Source organism: Oryx dammah, unplaced genomic scaffold, assembly GCF_014754425.2.
Source record: "Oryx dammah isolate SB20612 unplaced genomic scaffold, SCBI_Odam_1.1 HiC_scaffold_5, whole genome shotgun sequence".
In the NCBI taxonomy this organism is placed as follows: Eukaryota; Metazoa; Chordata; class Mammalia; order Artiodactyla; family Bovidae; genus Oryx; species Oryx dammah.
The window spans coordinates 92,797,068-92,816,782 of NW_024070189.1; the positions used below are offsets into that span (position 1 = coordinate 92,797,068).

At 62.2% G+C, this 19,715-nt stretch overlaps 2 protein-coding genes across 4 annotated transcripts in view; one reads left to right on the forward strand and one right to left on the reverse strand.

Moving 5' to 3' along the window:
- Positions 1-821: 821 nt before the first annotated feature.
- Positions 822-6,128, forward strand: PRR36 (proline rich 36). The gene is made up of 8 exons (XM_040241623.1): positions 822-880; positions 1,076-1,293; positions 1,429-1,568; positions 1,834-2,108; positions 2,201-2,320; positions 2,554-2,666; positions 2,749-4,950; positions 5,140-6,128. The coding sequence occupies exons 1-8, from the start codon at positions 822-824 to the stop codon at positions 5,646-5,648; spliced, it is 3,636 nt and encodes a 1,211-aa protein (XP_040097557.1). The 3' UTR covers positions 5,649-6,128.
- A 2,738-nt stretch (positions 6,129-8,866) lies between these two features.
- The window catches only part of EVI5L (ecotropic viral integration site 5 like), a 32,521-nt gene continuing 21,672 nt past the window's right edge, over positions 8,867-19,715 (reverse strand). For 2 of the 3 annotated variants that reach the window (XM_040240547.1, XM_040240548.1), the window contains 10 exons: positions 17,809-17,862; positions 16,951-16,983; positions 15,780-15,920; positions 12,774-12,902; positions 11,367-11,507; positions 11,131-11,286; positions 10,898-11,044; positions 10,724-10,819; positions 10,540-10,635; positions 8,867-10,366 (listed from right to left, as the gene is read on the reverse strand). In XM_040240547.1, coding sequence (XP_040096481.1) covers positions 10,088-10,366; positions 10,540-10,635; positions 10,724-10,819; positions 10,898-11,044; positions 11,131-11,286; positions 11,367-11,507; positions 12,774-12,902; positions 15,780-15,920; positions 16,951-16,983; positions 17,809-17,862 — 1,272 coding nt within the window. In that variant the 3' untranslated portion in view covers positions 8,867-10,087. The remainder of the gene's footprint in view (positions 10,367-10,539; positions 10,636-10,723; positions 10,820-10,897; positions 11,045-11,130; positions 11,287-11,366; positions 11,508-12,773; positions 12,903-15,779; positions 15,921-16,950; positions 16,984-17,808; positions 17,863-19,715) is intronic. The other variant, XM_040240549.1, reaches the window with a different exon arrangement.

The window sequence follows — 19,715 nt, forward strand, 5'->3', positions numbered from 1 at the left end:
TTGATTTGGCTGCACTGGGTCTCAGTTGCAGCACACAGGATCTTCAGTCTGTGTTGCGACACACGGGATCTTTAGTTGCAGCAGGCAAACTCTTAGTTGCAGCATGTGGGGTCTAGTTCCCTGTGTTGGGAGGGTAGCCACTGAACCACCAGGGAAGTCCCCAATGTGGTTTTGAGTATAAGCAGAGGTGCAGGAGGGCGCGTGGCACTGTCCCCCAGGTCAGAGCGGCTGAAGATGGCCATCTTCCTTTTCATGCTTCTATCCCCTCCATGTCACAATCCCCTATCAAGGTACTGCAGGTGGCCCCTGCACCAGTTGTCAAGTCACCAAAATGACACCCCTACTCCCTCAGGCTGGGCTGGGAAACCTCGAACGGGATTTCTTCAGCTCCTTCATGCACTGGTTTTGACACCTCCAGCACCCCTCCCCCCCAATAATCTCAACTCCCCAAAGCCTGGCTCTATCCAGAAGCCTTTGCTGACTTGACTTTATCTGACCGGAGAGGGTGTGGAGAGTGGGGGTGCGCTGCCCTGTAGAAGGTTGGGTCACTTCTCACCAGCCTCGGTCTCTCCCCCTCATTCTTTTTTCCTCTCTTCCGCCAAATCGGGGCCTACTCCTACTTTCCCAGGGCTTCATTCTCCCACCAGTCCCCCGAGCTCAACGAGATAGGAGGTTTCCTGGGGTCTGTGAAAAAGCTTTGGGTAATAGAGAGGTGGAAGCCCCAGGAAACCTGGGTCCGGGGGCAGTCTCTGCGGTCGCGAAGGCAAAGACTGGGCCAGGGACATCGAGAGGCCGGATTGGCGAACTGGGCACGAGGCGCGATGGTCCCGCCCCTCCTGGTTGCCAGGGCCCAGCCTATCCGCGGTCAGGCCGGCCTCGGGTCTCCAGGTGGTTGGGTGGGGGCCTGGGCAGGTGTGTGTGGGGCAGCGGATGGGGAAGAGGGGGTTAGACTGGATCGGACACCCCAAGGGATTACCCCCTCCCCGAAGCCCGTCTGGTTGGGTGTCTGAGGTCCTCAGGCGCAGCCGCAGAGAAGCCGCCTGTGGCTCCCACGCGCTCCCCCCTCCCCACTCAGTTCCGCGCGCTCCCGCCTGCGCCTTCCCGGTCTGGATCCGGAGCACGCGCCCCCTTCTCCCCCGCCCGCCGCCAAGGGCCGGGCCCGCCTCACGGCGCCGCCGCCTGCCGCCCCCTCCCCTCGCCTGCCCTCCGCTCGCCGCAGCCACCGCCGCGGCGCTCCCACCCGGCCCCACCCCAGGCGACCCAGCGTGGAGCGGAGGAAGACCGAAGCCCGAGGTGAGCAGTGGCGCGAGCAGGTGGAAGGGCGGCGCGGACCAGGGCCCAGTTGGCGCAGGGGGACGGGCTCGGAACGCGGCTCTTTGTCTCCCAAGCCTGTGCGCGGGCTGCCGGGACCTCTCCTCCTCCCGGCAGGTGCCGGCATCTCTCTCGGAGGCCCGGGACTGCTCTGGGGGCTGGCGAGGGGACCCGGGTGTGTGCTCATCCCTTCATATGGAACCTGTCGCAGGGCCCCTGGCCCGACACTGTTGGTCAAGGCCCTGAGGGGGCGAGGGGTAGGTGGGTTGATCTCTAGTCCTGAGAGGGAGCAGAGGCAGGCGTGGCCTGGAGGAAAGGCGATAAGGACGAGACTTGGGGATCACCATGAGCAGCTGCACTGGTGAATGGTGGGTGGGTGGAAGGAAGTGGATCCAAGCAGAGATTTGGGTACCCATGGGTGGTGACGCAGGAGGAGCAGAGAGGTGCCAGGACCCAGAGCCTTGCAGGCAACAGCATAGCGGTCCAGGACCTGGGATGCTGATTAATCTGTTTCTTCGTGAGGTGCTGGATGGACAAGAGGGACAAGTCCAGGGCAGCGGCCGCCGGTCGCCCGCCCGCTTCTCGCCCTCCCGGCCTTCCGATCCCCAAGTCCGCAGGGTCTCCACGACCCCCTCCTCCAGTAACCAGCGCGGCTCTCCGAGTTCTGGGAGCAGCAGCCGCCGCAGGGCGAGGGCCCCTGGCAGAGAGAACTGGAGGCATCCGGGGAACCGCTCTCCCGGAGGTTACTTCCCAGTTGGGACCAACACGGAGCGCTGGGACGGGCCCCCGGAGCCCAGGTACTTCAGCCTCTTTCCCTGATTCTGACCCTGTCTTGCCTCCTCTCCTCTGAGGCTCCAGCATCCCCTTGATATCTGCGGCACCTGTGTTGACTCGGCCTTCTCCCCACAGCCTCCAGGCCCCCAGCGGCTGGGAGAGGAGAGCGGGCCCCTGCCAGGACCCCAGGCTCAGGCTGTATCTCTAGTCCCGGGCATGCCAGCGCGCCCACCAGGTAACACACCAGCCCCCACCCCCCTAGTCCCTTAGGCAAGGGTTAGTGTCTCCATCTGGAAGCCTTTAATTAAAGTGTGTGGGAGCACTTGCTGATCACTGGGCGCAAATTGGTGAAAGCTGTTATTGGCTGGCAGAGAGCATATGCTCCATTTTACAGATGGGGAAATGTAGACTTGGGAGAGGAAACAGGAGCTGGAGCTTTGCCCTGATCGCAGCCCCTCCTGTCCTCAGAACAGGCCCTCTTGGGCAGAAGGGGCTCCGTCCCCCAGCTGAGGAACCTACGGCCAGAGGAAGAGCCACAGATTCACCCAGAAGGAGCACCCTGAGTACCGGGGCTCGGAGAGGTATGTGACCTAGGGGGAGGAACCGGCGGGGTTCCTGAGCTGTGAAGTATTGGTGACCTTTGGCCTTCTGTTTTGTCCCCAGACTCTTCTGGGTCCACCCCAGCCATCCCCTCCCCGGTCAATTCCCGTCGGCCTCGGGCTGCGGGCGCTGAGGTGGGTGTCCCCCGGGCAGCTCCAAGTGCCCGGCTCCGGCCCCCGACGACTGAGGCCTCCAGGAAATCAGTGAACAGCGCCCCAGAGCGCAGCGCGGCGGAGCCGAGCCCTGCCGCCAGGAGGCGACCCAGCGCCGGCGGGAGCCTCCAGAGGCCAACCTCGCGCCCCTTGGGCTCTAGCGTCACCCCTCTATCCTCCCCTGTCCGCTCTGGAGCCTCCCCGGCTGGAACACCCCGGGCTCTTGTTCAGCCCAAGTCGAAAGGACTTCAGACCCTTCGCGCCCCGCAGGCCACATCCCCCAGGAAAGGCGCAGCCCCAGTGAGGGGCCTTTCTCCTCTGGCCACATCCTCTCTACCTTGTCCTACCGCACCGCCTCCGCATGTCCCAGCCACTCCCTCTCGGGAGGCGCTCCCTCCTTCTCCACCGACCACGCCCCCTTCCCAGGCCCTCAGCCGGTCTTTGACCACGCCCCATTCACTAGCCCCTCCCTCTTCGGCTCCACCCTCTCTGCTGACCCTCCCCTCTCCTCCGGCCACACCTCCTTTGAAGGCGCCACACACACACCTGGGTACATCCTTTCCTGAGGGGTCCTCCTCTCCTTTGGCCATGGCCCCTCTTCTGGCATCAGTCCCTCCAGTTTCACCCGCTCTGCATAGTGTACTCCGCACCGAGGCGTCTTTGACTTTACCTCCTTTTCCAGCTCTCCCCTCTCCCTTAGCCACACCACCTTTGGCAGGTCCTCTGCCACCAGCCGCTGCCCCCATACAAGCCCCTCTCTCTCAAGCAGCATCTGCGAGGAACCTGTCCTCTCCCCTAGCCACACCCCCTCCTCAAGCTCCTTCCGCTCTGGCCACGCCCTCTCCGCAGGCCAGTCCTCTGTCTCCACCTCTTCAGGCCACGCCCTATACACTGGACACGCCTCTCACACCCCCTCCACCGGCCTCACCCTCTCAGACCACACTCTCTCTGCAGGGTTCTCCGCTTTCAGAGTCTCCCTCTACCCTGGTCAGGCCTCTGCTACACACTCCACCAACTCTGGCTACTTCCCCTCGACAGGCCACTCCTATACAGACCCCATCTCCAGCCTCACCACCTTTGCGGGCGACCCCTCCTCCGCTGTCCGTGCCTCATCCGCACTCTCCACCTTCTCTGACCACGCCTTCTTTACAGGCCACTTCCCCTCAGAGCCTGCCTCCTCTGCTGGCTTCACCTTCTTTGGTCTCACCTCCTTTGCTGGCCCCACCCTCTCCTCCCCCTGCTTCATCTCCTCTGCATGATCCTCCCTCTCTTCGGGCTCTGCCCCTACAGAAGGGTCCACCTTCTCTGGCCTCGCCTCCTCTTCAGGCTCCCCGTTCTCCCCCTGCTGCACCCTCTCTGCAAGACTCTCCCTCTCCCCAGGCCACACCCCCTCCGCAGGCTCTACCTTCTCTGAGCACGCCCCCTTTACAGGCCACTCCTCCTCAAAGCCTGCCTCCTCTGCAGGCTCCACCTTCTCTGGACTTGCCCCCTCTTCAGGCCCCTCCTTCTCCCCCTGCTTCACCCCCTCTGCAAGACTCTCCCTCTCCTCTGGCCACACCCCCTCCGCGGGATCCGCCTTCTTTGAGCACGCCTCCTTTACAGGCCACTCCTCCTCAGAGCCTGCCTCCTCTGCAGGCCCCACCTTCTCTGTCCTCGCTCCCTCTGCAGGCGGGTCCCTCTCCCTCTGCTTCACCCCCTCTGCAAGGCCCTCCCTCTCCTCTGATCACGCCCCCACCATGTGCTCCACCTTCCCTGGCCTTGCCGACTTTGCAGACCCCTCCCTCTCCCCCTGCCTCACCTCCTCTGCAGGCCCCACGCCGCCCTCCAACCCCGGGTCCCGATGCCCCCATCTCGGGCCCACGGCTGACCCTGGCGCTGGCCCCGGGCCCACCGCCGCCGCCGTCGCGCAGCCCGTCCAGTACGCTGAGTGGCCCGGACCTGGCGGGCCACAGCAGCAGCGCCACCAGCACGCCCGAGGAGCTGCGCGGCTACGACAGTGGGCCCGAAGGCGGCGCCGCAGCCTCTCCGCCTGCCGATGCCGAGCTCGCCGCCTGCCACCCGGCAGCTTGGAGCCGAGGTTCCGCGCCGCCTCTGGCCATCCGTAGTACCCTAGGTAAGCAGTCCTCCGGACTCTGAGGAGCAGTAGAAGGGGCGAGGTCTGGGATGTGAGAGGGCGGGGTCGGAGGCTCGGCTCGGGGGCAGGACAGTTGGGTCTGAGGGCGGAGCTGAAGGGAGGGCGGGGTATCGTGGCGGGGGTGGGGCTTCCCGCTCTCTGTGTGCATCCCGGCCCCTCTGCCCGCAGTAGCGCCCCTGCCTTGGTCTCCTGCATCCGGGTCGGGGTCTGCTGATGCCTTGTGCACCATCTATGAGGCTGAAGGTCCCGAGTCGGCGAGCCCCGCCACAGACGCGCTGGATCCCGGGCCTGGGCCCGGCGCGGGCGGTGGGAAGGCGGCGGCCGGAGCTGCGGCTGGTGCGGCCTCTCGTGGCGCGAAGCCGGCGCGCTTGGGAGAGCTGCCGCTGGGGGCGCTGCAGGCGAGCGTCGTGCAGCACCTGCTGAGCCGGACGCTACTGCTAGCTGCGACCGAGGAGGCCGCGGGAAGCAGCGGTGGTCCAGGGGGCGCCGGGGGTGGCGGCAGCGCGGGGGGCGCCCGCACTGCGTTGAGCGACGCCGAACTGGGCCGCTGGGCCGAACTGTTGTCTCCGCTGGACGAGTCCCGCGCCAGCATCACCTCAGTCACTAGCTTCTCCCCGGATGACGTGGCTTCCCCGCAGGGTGACTGGACCGTGGTAGAGGTGGAGACCTTCCACTGAGCCCGACCTTGTCCCCGCCCGCTCACCCCACCCCTGCCTTAGGATTTGCCCCTCAGGTTACACTTAAAGGTCTTAGATTTCGTCCTCCCTCCTCCAGGAGCCTGGCTTCCCGTGGAACGGTCTCAGTCCCTTTAGAGCCCTAGAATCTTGGTCCAGGCTTGCAACCCATTGGAGAAGGCAGTGGCAGCCCACTCCAGTTCTCTTGCCTGGAAAATCCCATGGACGGAGGAGCCTGGTAGGCTGCAGTCCATGGGGTCGCTAAGAGTCGGACACGACTGAGCGACTTCACTTAACTTCACTCTTGCGACCCAACCACACCTTTGGTCAAGGCCCTCCCCTTGAGCTCCTCGGCTTTGGCCTAGAACGCGCTCCCGCACCCCTCGAGCCCCGTCCCTTCCTCGGCCTAGGCACTTCCCGGTGTCCAGTGTATTGTCTTCCGTGCAGCCCGAGTTTGCAATAAAGCGAAGACTGAAGCCTGTTTACTTTCCCCTTCGCGGTCTCGGGCTGGGGGCCTCCTGGACGCATCCGACCCCAGGGCGGCGCGAGGGGCCAGGCAGGCCATGCTGGTGGCTGTGCACAGCAGGTTGTAGCTCTGGTTGAAGGCTTTCCCCAAAGTTCCTCCACTGAGGGTAGGGGCGGGCAAGGAGGGGCTGCGTGGGATCAGGAAATGCTGAGAGTTCCCGTGGTCCGGCGCCGTGCACCCACCAGCGTGCGTGAATGTAGGCATTCTTATGCCCGACTTCTCATGGAAATATCAAGTGCAGGAGGGGCCCAGGTGGGGCTGCGCGAGCAAGTGAATGAACGAGGTGTGCCCAGTGTGGCCAGCTGACCAAGCTCTTCCCATACTCTGCCACGGGAGCAGGCACTCCTTGCAGGGTTGGGGAAGACACTTGGGGAGGGATTGCTTGGATCTCAGGAGAGGGTGCAAGCCACTTCCTGAGGTTCTTCCTCACAGTGTGCACCCTTTTACTTTCTACACCCTGGGGTGTTGGAGACAGGGGAGGCCTGAGACTGATGGCCATCTCAGGTCCCTCCAGGGCCTCCCAAGAGGGCACGCTGTTCTCTGCTCACCAAGGAGGCTTCAGTGCAAAAAGCAGCCCCGCAGCTGAGCCCTGGGCTTGGGAAGGGGAGTCACTGCCTCCTGGGTGGACCGCACTGAGGAGCACAGGGAAGGAGAAGCCTCTCCAAGGCTGATGGGAGATCTGGGCATGCTTCCGTTGCCCACTCCTCTCCAGGTGCCCTCACCATGCCCCTCTGGGCCTGCCTCCCAGCCATGGGCCTTGCCTTTCATCCCAACTTAGGGTATCCTAAGCCCTCTAGCCAGGCATCCTTGCCTGTGCATGTGTCGAGGGTCCTCACCAGAGCCAACCACTGCCTTTGCTTGTCTCCCTGAGTCAGAATTCCTTGACCTTCCTCCCACAGTCCAGTCATTCTGACACTAGCTCCTTTAAGCCACAGCCCAGGCCCTCCTTCTTCCCAAGTACCCATGCAGGAAATGGATCCCCTAGGCCTTTCCTCCCCAGGGGTGTCCTGCTTTACACCCAAAATGATGGCGGCCCGAGGGAAACCACAATCCTCAGGACAGGTAGATGGACAGAGAGGGACCCCATGTGGGGCTATTTCTCTGCCCATAGACCCAGTCCCTGAAGCTGGGTTCCTGCTGGTCCCCACCCCAGAAGCAACTGCCTCCCAACCTAGGATCTGAAGAGAAATTGGCCCAGTCTTGATGGGATACTGTCACCTCCATCCCTGGGAGCTGATCAGTTAAGGTGACAAACTCCAGAGGTTCCTTTTCTAAGCTGGGCTCTGGTGAGGATCTGGGTGTCCTTGTTTCCAGATGCTGAGACAAGCCCAAGGGTAGGGGCTGACTCGTGACATGTTGGGTAGCTGAGGCCCCAAGGCCAGCCCTCGAGAAGGAGCAGGGCAGAGCCCCAGTTCTCCCAACTTCCTGCCCCATGCTGGGAGCTAACCGGATGGAGTTACTCCGTGGGAGCAGGAGAGGCAGGCAGCCACGGTCAAGGTCTCAAGTGTTCAAACTGTGTGGTGGGGATGGTGATGGGTCCACAGGAGCTGTGGTGTGAGAGGGGCTCAGCTGTCCCAGTGCATGACAGGTGTTCTGCTTGCTGCTCCGCAGGTATCATGCAGCAGAGCAGGGCACACTTTGTGGGTCCACACCGGGTGTAGAGGCCAGGGCCAGGCTGGTATCTGGCTGGACCCAGTTAAATGTCTCCCCCAGGAAGCCTTCCTTGCCATCCCTGGATCTGACTCCCTGTGCTAGCTGGGAGTACGCCTCAGCTCTGTGGGCAACCCTAAAAAATACCTGCCTCTCTGGGTCTTCTTTCCCCAGGGCAGTCCCCACTGCCTGGCTCAGTTTTGTCTCTGTGCTGACCCCCGACTGTAGTCCCTCTGATGGTGCCCCTCTCACCTAAGTCCTCCCTGGCTCCCCAGTACCCTCAGTTCAAAGTGCAAAGTCTTTCTTCTCCTGACTTGAAAACCCCCTTCCCAGTCTGGCCATGCCCCCTTTCTCCTGTTCCTTCTTCACAGATCTCACGTGTCTCCTGCTGACCCCTCCACATCTCACCCTTATGCTTCTGTCCTTGGAGATGCTCCCGCCCCCCTGCTCCTCCAAGGAACCTTCCCTGATCTCCCTACACATTCATCTAGGCACTCGCCACGCTTAGTGCAGGCTTATCCCTCACCCCCCACCCCCACAATGTCTGTCTCCTCCACTGCACTTGGGACCCCTCAGAACCAGGCTCAGAGCAGAAAACCCCGAAGGCCGTGGGAAGTACATGCCAAATGGAGGAAACTAGATCCTGAATCCTCCTGAGGCCCCAAGCCCAAGCCCCTTCATTCCCCATGACTCTCAGGGGAGGCCCTGGCTGAAATGCCCTGATGGGAAATCATGGCCCACTCTCTCCATGTCCAGAGCCATCCTCCTGAAAATGCCTGCTCTAAGGGTGCATCTGACCTGTTCCTCCAATACCAACCTATCTCTTCCTACCCCCACACTTAATGTTCACATGCACAGTGTGAACTTTGCTCTTCCACGCTGCACCCCATCCTAGGCAGCCTCTTTGGGCCCCTGCTGTGACCTGTGCCCCTGGTTCTCTTAGACAGTGGGAGGCTCCCAAGGGCATAGACAGCCTCATCCCTTCCCCACTGCTTCACAAGGGGCCAGGGACCCCCAGGCCTGCCCCACTCAGCGCCCCTTGTCGTGACTGTGTAAATACACTTTATTTTCCATCTTTCTCGCCTGGGCGACATGTGGAGTGTGAACAGGCAGTGTGCAAAATGGTGGTGGGCAGTGTGGGGGGCATGTGGGTGAGCCCCTGGGATGCCCACCCTGGTCCCCAGGCTTTGTAACACTGAGTGGGCAACCGGGAAGGGGGGACTGAGCATGGATCTCCACCCCCGGAAGCGCCAGGGGGACTGTTGGTGATGCTGTTCTAAGCTCCAGGAGCACCGAGAAGGTCAGCCCGGGGGTCATGAGGTCCCGGGGGGTCGGGTCTGGGGGCATCGTTGGACTTTGGCACCGTTCTTGGTTCTGACTCAGCAGAGACCACGGGACCACTGTGAGCAGGTTGTGGGGGCCAGGAGGCCTCCTCCCCTGGGGCTGGAGGGTGGGGCTAGGGATACAGAGGAGGAAGGGACTTGGAGGCTGGGGACCCCCTGGAGAGGAGGCTAGCCTGCATGGGGAGCCCCTCTCCCCCCCGTCACTGGCCAAGCTGGGGTGATGGGGCTACCACAGAGGAAGAGGTGGGGTGCTGGGGAGGGGGAGGTCTCTCCACTTCCTTACAGCTGCTCTGGCCTCTAGGAAATAGGGACAGATACTGCCCAGGCCCTGGCTGGTTCCAGCTGGCCGCTCACACCCTGGCAGCCCTGCACTCAGTAGGGGGGACTTTGGTTTCTGTTGCAGGGGCCACAATGCCTGCACCAGGCAGGGAAGCCCTGCCCGGCCATCTTCTCCAGAGGCCAAGGGTCCCCAGGGCCTTCATGGGTGGTAAAGTCCAGCCTACAGGGGCACCTTCCTCCTCAGGCCTGCCCCAGAGCCTGGGCCCTTCCCGGCAGGGCCGCTGTTGTCCCAGGAGGAGGCCAGCTAGGAGAGGGAGCTTCCGTTGGTGCAGTCCTGGGACGCTTGGGTCCTCCTGGCCCTGGCTGTTAAGAGGGGCAGACCTTCCAGGTAAATGGACCGAGAAGGGATAGGACCAAGATGGGTAAACACTGCTGGGGAGGGTGGGCCTGCCAGGGCACTGTGAGGATCCCCAGCCTCTGGCCCTGCCCTCTGTGCCCAGCTGTGCGCTGGGCCTGGCCCTCTGGGTGGGTGAGACCGCCGAGGGCGTGGAGTCTGTGAAGAGCTGGCGCCCACGCAGGAGCGGGCTGGCGGCGGCCCACCCCCCTACCCCCGCGCCCTGGCTCCGAGCACTCGGGGCACGGCCTCAGTTGTCCAGGCCCTGGCTGTAGGGCGCGGCCAGCTCGTCGGCGTCGCTGTCGGAGCTGCCCTCACTGTCCTTGGCCGGCCGCTCCAGCCGGCGGAAGAAGCGCGCGTCGCGCGGGGACAGCGGGTAGAGCGCATCCTGCAGCGCGGCGCCCACGCCCACGCCCAGCAGCTCCTCGTCGGACGACGGCAGCGAGTCCTCGTCCAGGTGCCGCGCCAGGCCCAGCCCGTCGAAGGCCAGCGGGTCCTCAAAGGGCGGCGGGCCCTTCAGCAGCCGCACCTGAGGCAGGGGGTTGGGGTAAGGTGGGACCCGCGCGCTGGAGGCATGCATCGACGTCCCCATAGACGGAGTCCGGCTGCCGGGCCCCTCTCCTCTCCCGCTCCCCAAAACGCCGACGCCCGGCCCATCACTGGCCGCGGCCACCGGGCCTCTCACGCCCCTCCCGCGCTCACCTCGGCCTTCAGCTCCTCGATCTGATCCTTGAGCTCTCGGATGTACTGCGACGAGTCCGAGTGGTTCAGTTGGCCCTGGATGCGGCCCTCCTCTCTCTGAGGGCGGGCCGTGCCAGTCAGCACGGGGTCCAGTCCCCGAGCCAGTCCGCGGCGCGCCCCACCCGCCCCCGGCCTCACCGCTCACCTGGATCTCCAGCTCCGCGATGCGCTGCCGCATCTCGGCCACCGCCGCCATGCTGTCCGCCTCCCGCAGGCGCACGGCCATCACCTCCTCCTTGCTCTGGGGGCGGGGGTGGGGGAAAAGGGGTCAAGGGACGCGGCAGGGCTTAGGGGATGGGGGGAGTGGGGGTGCGGGCACCTTGCACTCGGCCTCCGCCTGCTTGCGGCGGCTCTCGCTGAGCTGCGTTTGCAGCCCCTTGTTCTGCGCCGCCAGGTACTGCAGCTTCTCTTGCAGCGCCGCGCGCTCAGCCTCCACACGGTTCAGCAGGTTGCGGTGGATGTGGTCCTGGGGGCGGATGGGCGGGGGTCACGGCCTTGCCGAGGGCCCGACCCCGGGCGCCGAATTCCCTCCCCGGGCCGGCTTCGGCCCACCTGCGTCTCGAGCTCCACCACGCGCTGCCGCAGCTCTCGACCCTCGGCCAGCGCCTGGGCCTCGCGCAGCCGCACGCTCATCAGCTCGTCCTGCAGCTCGCCCAGGACCAGCTTCCGCGGGGACTCCTTCCAGCGGCCACCGCGGGACAGGTGGGCCTGCGGGGAGAGGTCGGCGGTCGGCCTGCGCCCGGGGCCCCGAGGCCGCTTCGACCGCCTGGAAAGAGGCCCGCCCTCACCTGCCAGGTGTCCGAGAGCTCCTGCAGCTGCAGCTTCAGCTCCCGCGCCGAGGCCACCGCCTCACCCTCCCGGACCTTGAGCGCCTTCAGCTCCTCCTGAAGCCGAGCCACGTTGTTCTCGTCGGGCAGCGAGCTGTTCCTCTGCGGGGAGAGGAGCGCTCAGAGCTGCCCGCAGGCCTCACTCCCCAGCCCCTTCTCCTCTGGGCTTCACCACTGGCAGCCGGGCTGGGAGAGGGTGCACCCTGGACACCCGGATGCCCAGGGGAATGAGGAGGAGGCCCCAGGGAAGGAGACCCCACCCTCGCAGCCCCTGCTGGAAATACCGGTCTGTAAACCTGGCTGTAGTAACAGCACCTGCTCTCTCAGGGGGCTGGTCCAGGGCAACCCCCACACCATAGGTGATTGTTGATAACACCAGGAGAGCAGCGAGGCCAGGTGCTCCTCACTTGGGAATCTGAGATCCTCGCCCTCCCGGCCCAGACCTGGCCCAGCAGAAGCTGAGCAGGTTTCAGCACAGCCCTCTGGGGACTGTGGCCTCCTGGCCTCCCAAAGGCTCAGTGATGAGAGATTTATGCTCCAGCCTCTTGGACCAAAAGCCAACTTGCTGCAGGAGGTTCTTGCTGCCCCTTGTCTGGGAGTTGGGGGGAGGGGGGTGAAACTTCTGGGCCCACATTTCCCTCTGATGTAGAGAGGAGAGACGAAAGGCCAGTCTGGGTGGTGTGTCTGTTAGGGACTGTGAGGCCAATGGCCCTATGCAAGGCTGTGGCAGAGACACCCCACCTAGGAGGACACCCCAAACTGCAGCTTGAAGCTGGGGGCGGTGGGGGAGGTGTGTGTGTGTGTGGCTTCCACTAGTGGGTGAGTACTGCCCTCTGGTGGCCAGGGCATTTCCCTTCTGGTGACTCAAGGGAATTGAGACAATAACCAGGGTGGAAGGAACTGGAAGGGACCAAGAGGCCTGGCGCTCCCTGCAGGGCTGCAGGTGGGAGAAGGCGGCCCCCTAGGTAGTGGGGCTGTGGAGGGGAGCAGCCTTGATGGGCCTGCGCCTTCCCTTCCCCCTGGAGCTCAGGGCCTGAGGGGGACATACACAGTCAGGATGGGCTGTCCAGGGGGCCTGACAACCACTGTGCTGCTGGCCTGGTGGCTGGCATATGAGGGCAGACGTGGCTCTCATGGAGTCATGCTGCTGTGTTTGTGTGTGTGTGCGCGCCTCCAGGGCTTCAGTGGCACATACCTTGCTGTGGAGACTATGGGGGAGGAGGCAGGGGAAGGGCTCTGACTCCAGGGTCTGGCCCTCAGGTCCCTGGGGCTGCCCCCCTTATCCTTGGCAAGGGCTCGGCTGTCACCTCCCAGGGGCACCCTCACTGCCCCATCTCCAGGGTGCACCCAGCGGCCGCTCAGTCACACCTTCTCCATGTCCAGAACCTTGTCCTGCATCTCCCGAAGTGCCCCCAGGGTCTCGGTCTCCCGAAGCCGTGACTGCTCCAGCTCCGTCTCCAGGTGGGCCACAAAGTCCTCGGTGAGGCGCGGGTTATCCTGGGGGCAGGCAGAGGGCTGTGCTGGGTGACAGGCTGCGGTCGGAGGTGGGTGGGCATCTTTCCTGCCAGCCAGGTGAGGGCCCAGGCCTGGGCCCACCTCCTCCACCCCCAGGGCCAGGAGCAGGGCTTAGGTTGTGGGTGGAGAGGAGGGCAAGGAGAAAGCCCATATCCCCTGGAGGGGCAGAACACCACGGGGGCCCTGATGCTTTGTCTTGGGGTCCTGGGGACACCACACATGGCCTCAGGAGGCCCCCTGAGGGACACCAATGGCTGGTTCACAGGATCATTGGGGTGAGTATGCAGAGCGAGTTCTCTGGGCGCTGCTTCCTGCTGTGTGGTCTGTGGCCTGACCACACCATGGGGGTTGTGAGGAGCAGATGGGGAAAGAGTTGGCTGAGACCACTTTCTTGGTCAGTGTCCAGGGGCTTCTCAGCTGGCCTGGTGGCTGGCATATGAGGGCTGGCATATGAGGGTGACGGGTGGGCCCCATACAGAAGACCTCGAGAGTGAGGAAGGAAGCCCCTGGGGTCGGAGCACAGCCTGCATCTTGCTGCCTGGGTGGCCTGGCAGGGCAGTTCTCTGGCAAGTTGCCCCAGCCACCCTGCTCCTCAGCTGCCCCACCCCCGCTTCCCCACTGACCAGGTCTTCTTTATGGGGCCCTCCTGCCTAACTGCCCAGGTCTGCTTGCTACCCTTGGCCACTGGGGGTCTCTGAAGTCCAGGGGTGTGGGTGGCTCTCTCTCGGCCCTGGGCCCTGTGGCAGTTCTGCCCGGCTGCACCTCTTCCAGGGGCCCCACCGGCATCTCCCACACTCCCTCCCTGCATCCCTCTGCCTTGCAGTGACATCCCTGCCTCACCTAGCTCTGCAGCAGGCCTAAGGGCGGGAGCCCTGAGGGGGCAGGTGAATGTCTCTCCAACTGGCCTGACGGAGGGCACTGTGCCATGGGTAGGGTTAGTCCAGCCTCAGCTTCCCCACTGGCCTGGCTGCTTCAGAGCCAGGTGGGGCTACAGCACTTGAACTTGAGCCGGAGGTGGATGCGGGTCAGCAGTAGTGAAGTTCTGCCCCTCTGTCCCCAGGAGCAGAGGGTCAACACGTAGGGGAAGGATTCTCCTCAGCCAATGACCATTGCTTCTCTCCACCGTTTCTCAAGCACCCTGTGGTTTCTCCACATCAGGGACTCTCACTTCACTGCCAGGCCCTGCTGGTTCAGCCCTGGGGTGTGGGGAGCTGACAGCACCCTTCCCTGCCCCTCGGGGCCTGTGCTCAGTCATACTTGCTGAGTTTGGAGGCCACAGCTGCCAGTGGGTTACCACATCAGGAAGGCAGCTGCTGGGTGTGGCTGGAAGAGAGTTCTGGAAGCCCTCTCTGGGAGAAGTGGACTCTGCCATGCTTCAGCTCTCCACCACCCACCTGAGTTCATGACTCCACAACAGACTTGGGCTACCCCCCACCTCATCCCCAACCCATCAGCTCAGGCTGGTGGGCACAGACCAGACCCTCTTCTAAGGGCAAGGTGTTGGGCACTGGAGGGGGTTACCCTCTCCCATCCTAGCTCCTACCAGGCATGGCTGCCTACCCACCCCCTGAGGAAGCCCTGAAACTGAGCTCCCCTGCTGAGTGTATGATTAACCTCTCTACCCCCAAAAAACTTTATTGCCTTTCCTGTGCCACACTTCTCTTGAGTTGCAAAGAAAATGGGGGGCTGAAACCGAGCAGGATCCCGTGGGCCCTCCTGGGTACAAAAGCCCTTCCGTGTCCCTGTTTCTTGTTTGTAGAAAAAGGCTGTAGTCTCCAAGGCCTCCGCTGAGTTCCAGAGAGCAGCCTCAGGCAGTAAATGATGAGGACCATAGAGTCCCAGGACGCCTAGGCCCTCCTGAAGGAGTAGAGATAACTACTTGACATGGGTCTTTGAGTTCTTCTGCAGAAATTAAGAGCCCCAGCCAGGTGGAGCATGGTGACTACACACTGACCACCAGCACCAGGCCCCAGACTGGTTGTAGCAAGAGGGTTGATGATGACTGAGGTTCCCTAAACATCACCCTGTTTCCTCACCATCAGCCAATCAGGAGAAGGTCCACAAGCTGACCCTGTGTCCTAAGACCCTCTTCCCTGGCACTCTCTTAAAAAAAGACCCTGCCTAGGGGCTTCCCTGGGGGTCCAGTGGCTAAGACTCCACACTCCCAATTCAGGGGGCTTGGGTTTGATCCCTGGTTGGGGAACCAGATTCCCACATTCCACAACTAGGAGTTCACATGCTGCAACTAGAGATTCCACATGCTGCAGTGAAGACAGAAGGTCCCGAGTACCACAACCAAGACCTGATTCAGCCAGATAAATAAATGAAAGTACTAAAAAATCCCCTGCCAAAAAGCCATCGGGGACTTTCTGGGTTCTTTTGAGCATGAGCTGCCCTTTCTCCTTGTTTGCAAAAGATGCTGTAGTTTCCTTCACCACAAGCCGTGTTGGTAGCTGGTTTTGCTGCATGTCAGATGAGTGGACCTAGGTTTGGTTTGATAACAGCCCAACAGCCCTTCAGACCCTGGAGAGACATCAAGGCTCCCCCAAGGAATCACAGCTCTATTAGTGGAGGGTGGGGTCCCTGCAGGGACAGTTGGGGGAACGGGGGAGGCTGACTGTCTTGCCCTCAGTGTAGCAATCTGGTAGGCTGGATGCCCCACTGGTGGGTGGGAAACGGAAACCACAGGATCCCCCCGGGTGTGGGGCTGGGGGAGACTCTGGGTGCCCTGTCCCCAAGGAAGGAACAGGAGGGCCAGGGGCTGAGGCAGGGCTGACTGGGGCCAGGTGCCCCAGAGCTCTGCAGGCAGCCAGGCACAGGGCGTGGCCTGGCCCTGGTTCCCGCCCACCGGCCTGGTACCTGCTGCTCTTGCAGCTGCCGGATGGTGCTCTGCGCCTTCTGCAGGTCTTCGGCCGCTGAGCTGCACTGCTGCCGCACCACAGCCAGTTCCCGCTTGATGACGTAGTTCTCCTCTGCCTCCTGTGCGCGCGTCACCTGCCCCTGAGGACAGCGAGGATGAAGTGCCGTGACTCTCTGCTCACACCCCCAGCTCTGCCTGGGGCCTGCCAGCGGGGAGGCCCAGAGAGGGTGGAGGCGGGGTGGGAGGAGGAGGAGGACCTCCCACACTCAAGAGCCTGGGATGGGGTGCCCCGTGAGGCCTGGGGATGTTGGAGGGGCAGGCAGGAACAGGAACCAGGAGGAACCTGGGGGAACAGACCCACCTGGGACCCAGGCTCTGGCTTGCAGCCTCTGTCCCAGGTGAGGAGAAATAAGTCCTTGTCCACAGGGTGGACAGCACAGCAGAGGCCAGGCTCTGCCGGGGATGACAGGGATCTGGGGACAGCCGAGGGCCCAGAGGCTCAGGATGGGCTCCTGGGGGCCAGGTTTAGGGGTACACCTCTCCCCCAACCTTCTTCAGTCCTGGGCCCCCAGACTTCCACCTGCCCAAGACTAAGACTCCCCAGCCTCATCCCCTTAACCCCCGATTTAGGCCCCCCATTCCAGGCTCAGAGCCACCAGGTGGTGAGGCAGGAGCTTCCAGAGAAAGCCATTCAAGATGAGGCAGCAGCAGAAGCAGGCGAGTGAGAAAAGAGGACAGCCTTGCAGGCCGGAGCAGAGAAGAGCGTAAGGGGCCATAAGGGGTAGGGGTGTGTGTGTCTGTGTGTGTGTGTGTGTGTGTCTGTGTGTGTTGGGTGGCTCAGCTGTGCCCACACCAGCCAGGGCCTGTTGCTGATGTAACCTGAGGGTCCCCACCCTTATCCCTACCAGTGTCCCCTGGAGAGAGGAAACCTGTGCATTGCGTGCACTCACACGGGCCCACAGGCACCAGGCCTTCACACGCATGCCCCCTCCCCCAGAGGGAAGCCTCTGTCTCCTGAAGAAGCGGTCCCCAGCCGCCCCCATGCACAGCACCAGGTCTGCCCCCTCCCCCCTCCTCTCCCGAGGATGGCAGCGGCCAGGGCAGAGGCGTCTGGTGGTCATGTGTGGGCACCGGGAAGAACTGGGAGAGGGAGAGGAAAAGCTACAGTACCTGTATTAACCTATCAGCCAGAGCAGCGCTCTCCTACCCGGCGGAGGGGTTCCGAGCGACAGGGGGAGGAGGCAGAGCGGAAGGCACGGGGACAGGAGAGGGGAGACAGACAAGAACCACATGTCACTAACGCGGTGGGCTATCTCTAGAAGCGGGAGAGAGGAGTGAGACCGGAGAACCAGAGAACCAGCAGGAGAGGGCCGGGAGGAAGGCCAAAGCCAGAGCGAGCTCCGTCCTGGGGAGGAGTCTGTGTGTGAGTTGGGGGGAAGCAGGGTCACCCATGGGAGCTGTGGGGATGGGGCCTCACCTGAGGAGGGTTGGTGGGGGAGCCCTGGGCCCTGTGAGTGCAGTTTTAATTTGGAGGCAGAACAAGACTCAAGGCTTTGGGGCAAGGACAAATTCCACCCGCAGTCAGTAGTGGGTCAAGTGAGACTGAGTGGGGAGCTGGAAGTTGAGAGCCCCCATCTCTACTCTCATATTTAAAAACACGTTGGGGCAAGGGTCAAGGCTATGGCACCCCCTCCATTGTGCACGGCCACCCTCTTCTCCTCCTTTCTTTTGTCACAGCAGCCCACACCCAGGCAGCCCGGGAGGGAGCCAGACCCAAATGGATTTCTGTGTTTGCAGTTAATGGGGTTATAACTCAGTCCCCCTTCAGGCAAAGCTTCCCCTTGGTCCCCAATTTACACAGCAGCCGAAGTCTCAGGGAAACACATGGTGGGGCCCGTGGGATTTATGGTGGGAGTTTAGGGTGGGGTCGCCCCTGGGGCGGGAGGCTGGCTGGCCAGCCCTCTGGCTGCTAGGTCCTGCTCAGGACTGGGAGGGTTTGCTGCCGCAGGCTGGCAGCCACACCCTCACCTTCTCCAGGGTTTCAATCCGCTGCTTCAGGAGCCGGTTCTCCGTCCGAAGCCTCTGTAGTGAGGGGAAGAAGGGAGAGTGAGTCAGAGCCCCGTGTCCTGCTCCTGTGCACCAAGAAGTCTGTCCCCCTAGGGCCAGGCCATCTTCAGGCAGGAGGGCACCAGAGTCTAATGGTCCAAGTTGGTGATTCCAGAAAACAGTCAAGGCCAATTCTCATTTGGAATGGCCCACTAGGTATTTAAAAACAACAACAACAAATCTTGGTTCAGGAAAACCAATGTGATGGCTTGGGTGGATATGCACTGTGTGAGGGGGTATGGTTGGGGTGGAGGTGGTATGGAGCGGCAGTCAGCATCCGTGTCCTCCTGTGGAGTCGACTCGGGCCTGTCAAGGGCAGAGCCTTCTGTGTTTTGGGAGAAGCTGCTGGCAGACAGTCCCTGCCCCTCACAGCTTGGATTTGAGCCCCAAGGCTTAGAGGACAGACTTGGAGTCTAGGTCCAGGAAAGGAAAGGGGTCTTGCGGAACTGCGTGCTGTTGATGACTACATTTCTGCGTCCCTTTGAGAACCAGCTGCGCCCGACAGTTGTCACCGTCCCCCTCACCCCCCCTCTATTTTTGAGGCAGTCTTCCTTCTGCCTTCCATGCTGTGCTGGTGGTTTTGGTGGGGGTACTCATGGTTTTAGGTTTCCCCACAGCCTTCTGGGAAGCAGGGGAGGTTGACATTCACCTCACCCCTAGTTTCTACCCCCGGGCCCTTTAAGCAGTGGGCCCTTCCATCAGTGGGTCAGCGAGAATCCTGCTTCCCTGTGTATCACACAGGACATTCTTCTGGAGAGAAGAAGGTGATGGAAACATGCAGAACACACCCAGGAAGCAGCTATGGTCAGAGAGGATCACAGACTTGATTGATGGGCGCTGACTCATGTCAAGAGAAACTGAGTTGGAGGCAGGCAGGGTCTTGCTGGAGGCTCCTAGCTTGCTGGAGTCAGAGCTGTTGCAGGCCCGGGTCTCTGTCCGTCATAGGGATCCAGAACCAGAGTCTTGACCCCTGACCCCTGGATGGTTCTGTCTACTTTCTGGCCTCAACGCACGGATGGCCAAGCTCAGCCATCCTCGGAGGAGCTGAGTGTGCTGACCAACACCTCGCCTCGCTCCTCTTCCTCCCAGGAGAAAACCAGATAGGGTGTGAACAAGGACTGTGGGGGCCTACGTACTAATCACAGTACTGAAAAATTTTTTGTTCTGTATTTTTGATACTTTGATATCCTGCCGCCTTGCTAATCCTGGAGATACTGCTGTTCCTAGGACTAGTTAATTCCTAGGGACAGTAGACAGCATGCCTGCTGGTCTGCCTTCTACATACTAACCGGTCACACCCCTGCCTACCTCCCTTACCTCTCACACACCAAACCATTATTTCCCATGCCCTCAATTGTCCCAGGACAGGTGGTGACCACTCCTGTAGCCCAGAGCCCTGGAAATTATTCAAACCAGCCAATCTTGACTCTCTTGAACCTGCCTACACACCCTCTTGAACCCTGACTCACCCCTTCCCATGGAAATCCCAGCAAGGGCTCTGGCCCAGGCTTTTCTCCTGCCCTGCCCTGATGCTTCCTCATGTAGCCCTGCACACAGAGAAGAGGTGTGCCCCTCTGGGAACTGTGAGTAACAAACTGTCCTTCTAAAGGCGGTTGTCTGTGTTTGTCACCTCACTGTACTTGATGAAAACAAATTCCAGGTTTGCTTTAAAACAGGCAAAAGGTGAAAGGGCACAGGGCAGGGACAAGGGATAAAGCATCTGTCCTGCCCTGCCCTTGGGGGTGCTCAGGCTTGTCTTGTGGGAAATTTCCAGGCTGGCACGTGGTCTGAGGGTCTGCTGCACCCCTCCCTACTGCTGAGCCCTCCTG

What these genes read in the sequence shown, in the direction of transcription:
- PRR36 (XM_040241623.1), top strand. Translation starts at nt 822, where the DNA reads ATGGTCCCGCCCCTCCTGGTTGCCAGGGCCCAGCCTATCCGCGGTCAG. An exon ending in AGGCCCTGAGGGGGCGAGGG is followed by an intron (nt 1,569 to 1,833) that starts GTAGGTGGGTTG and finishes TTTCTTCGTGAG; the next exon opens with GTGCTGGATGGACAAGAGGG. An exon ending in GACGGGCCCCCGGAGCCCAG is followed by an intron (nt 2,109 to 2,200) that starts GTACTTCAGCCT and finishes GCACCTGTGTTG; the next exon opens with ACTCGGCCTTCTCCCCACAG.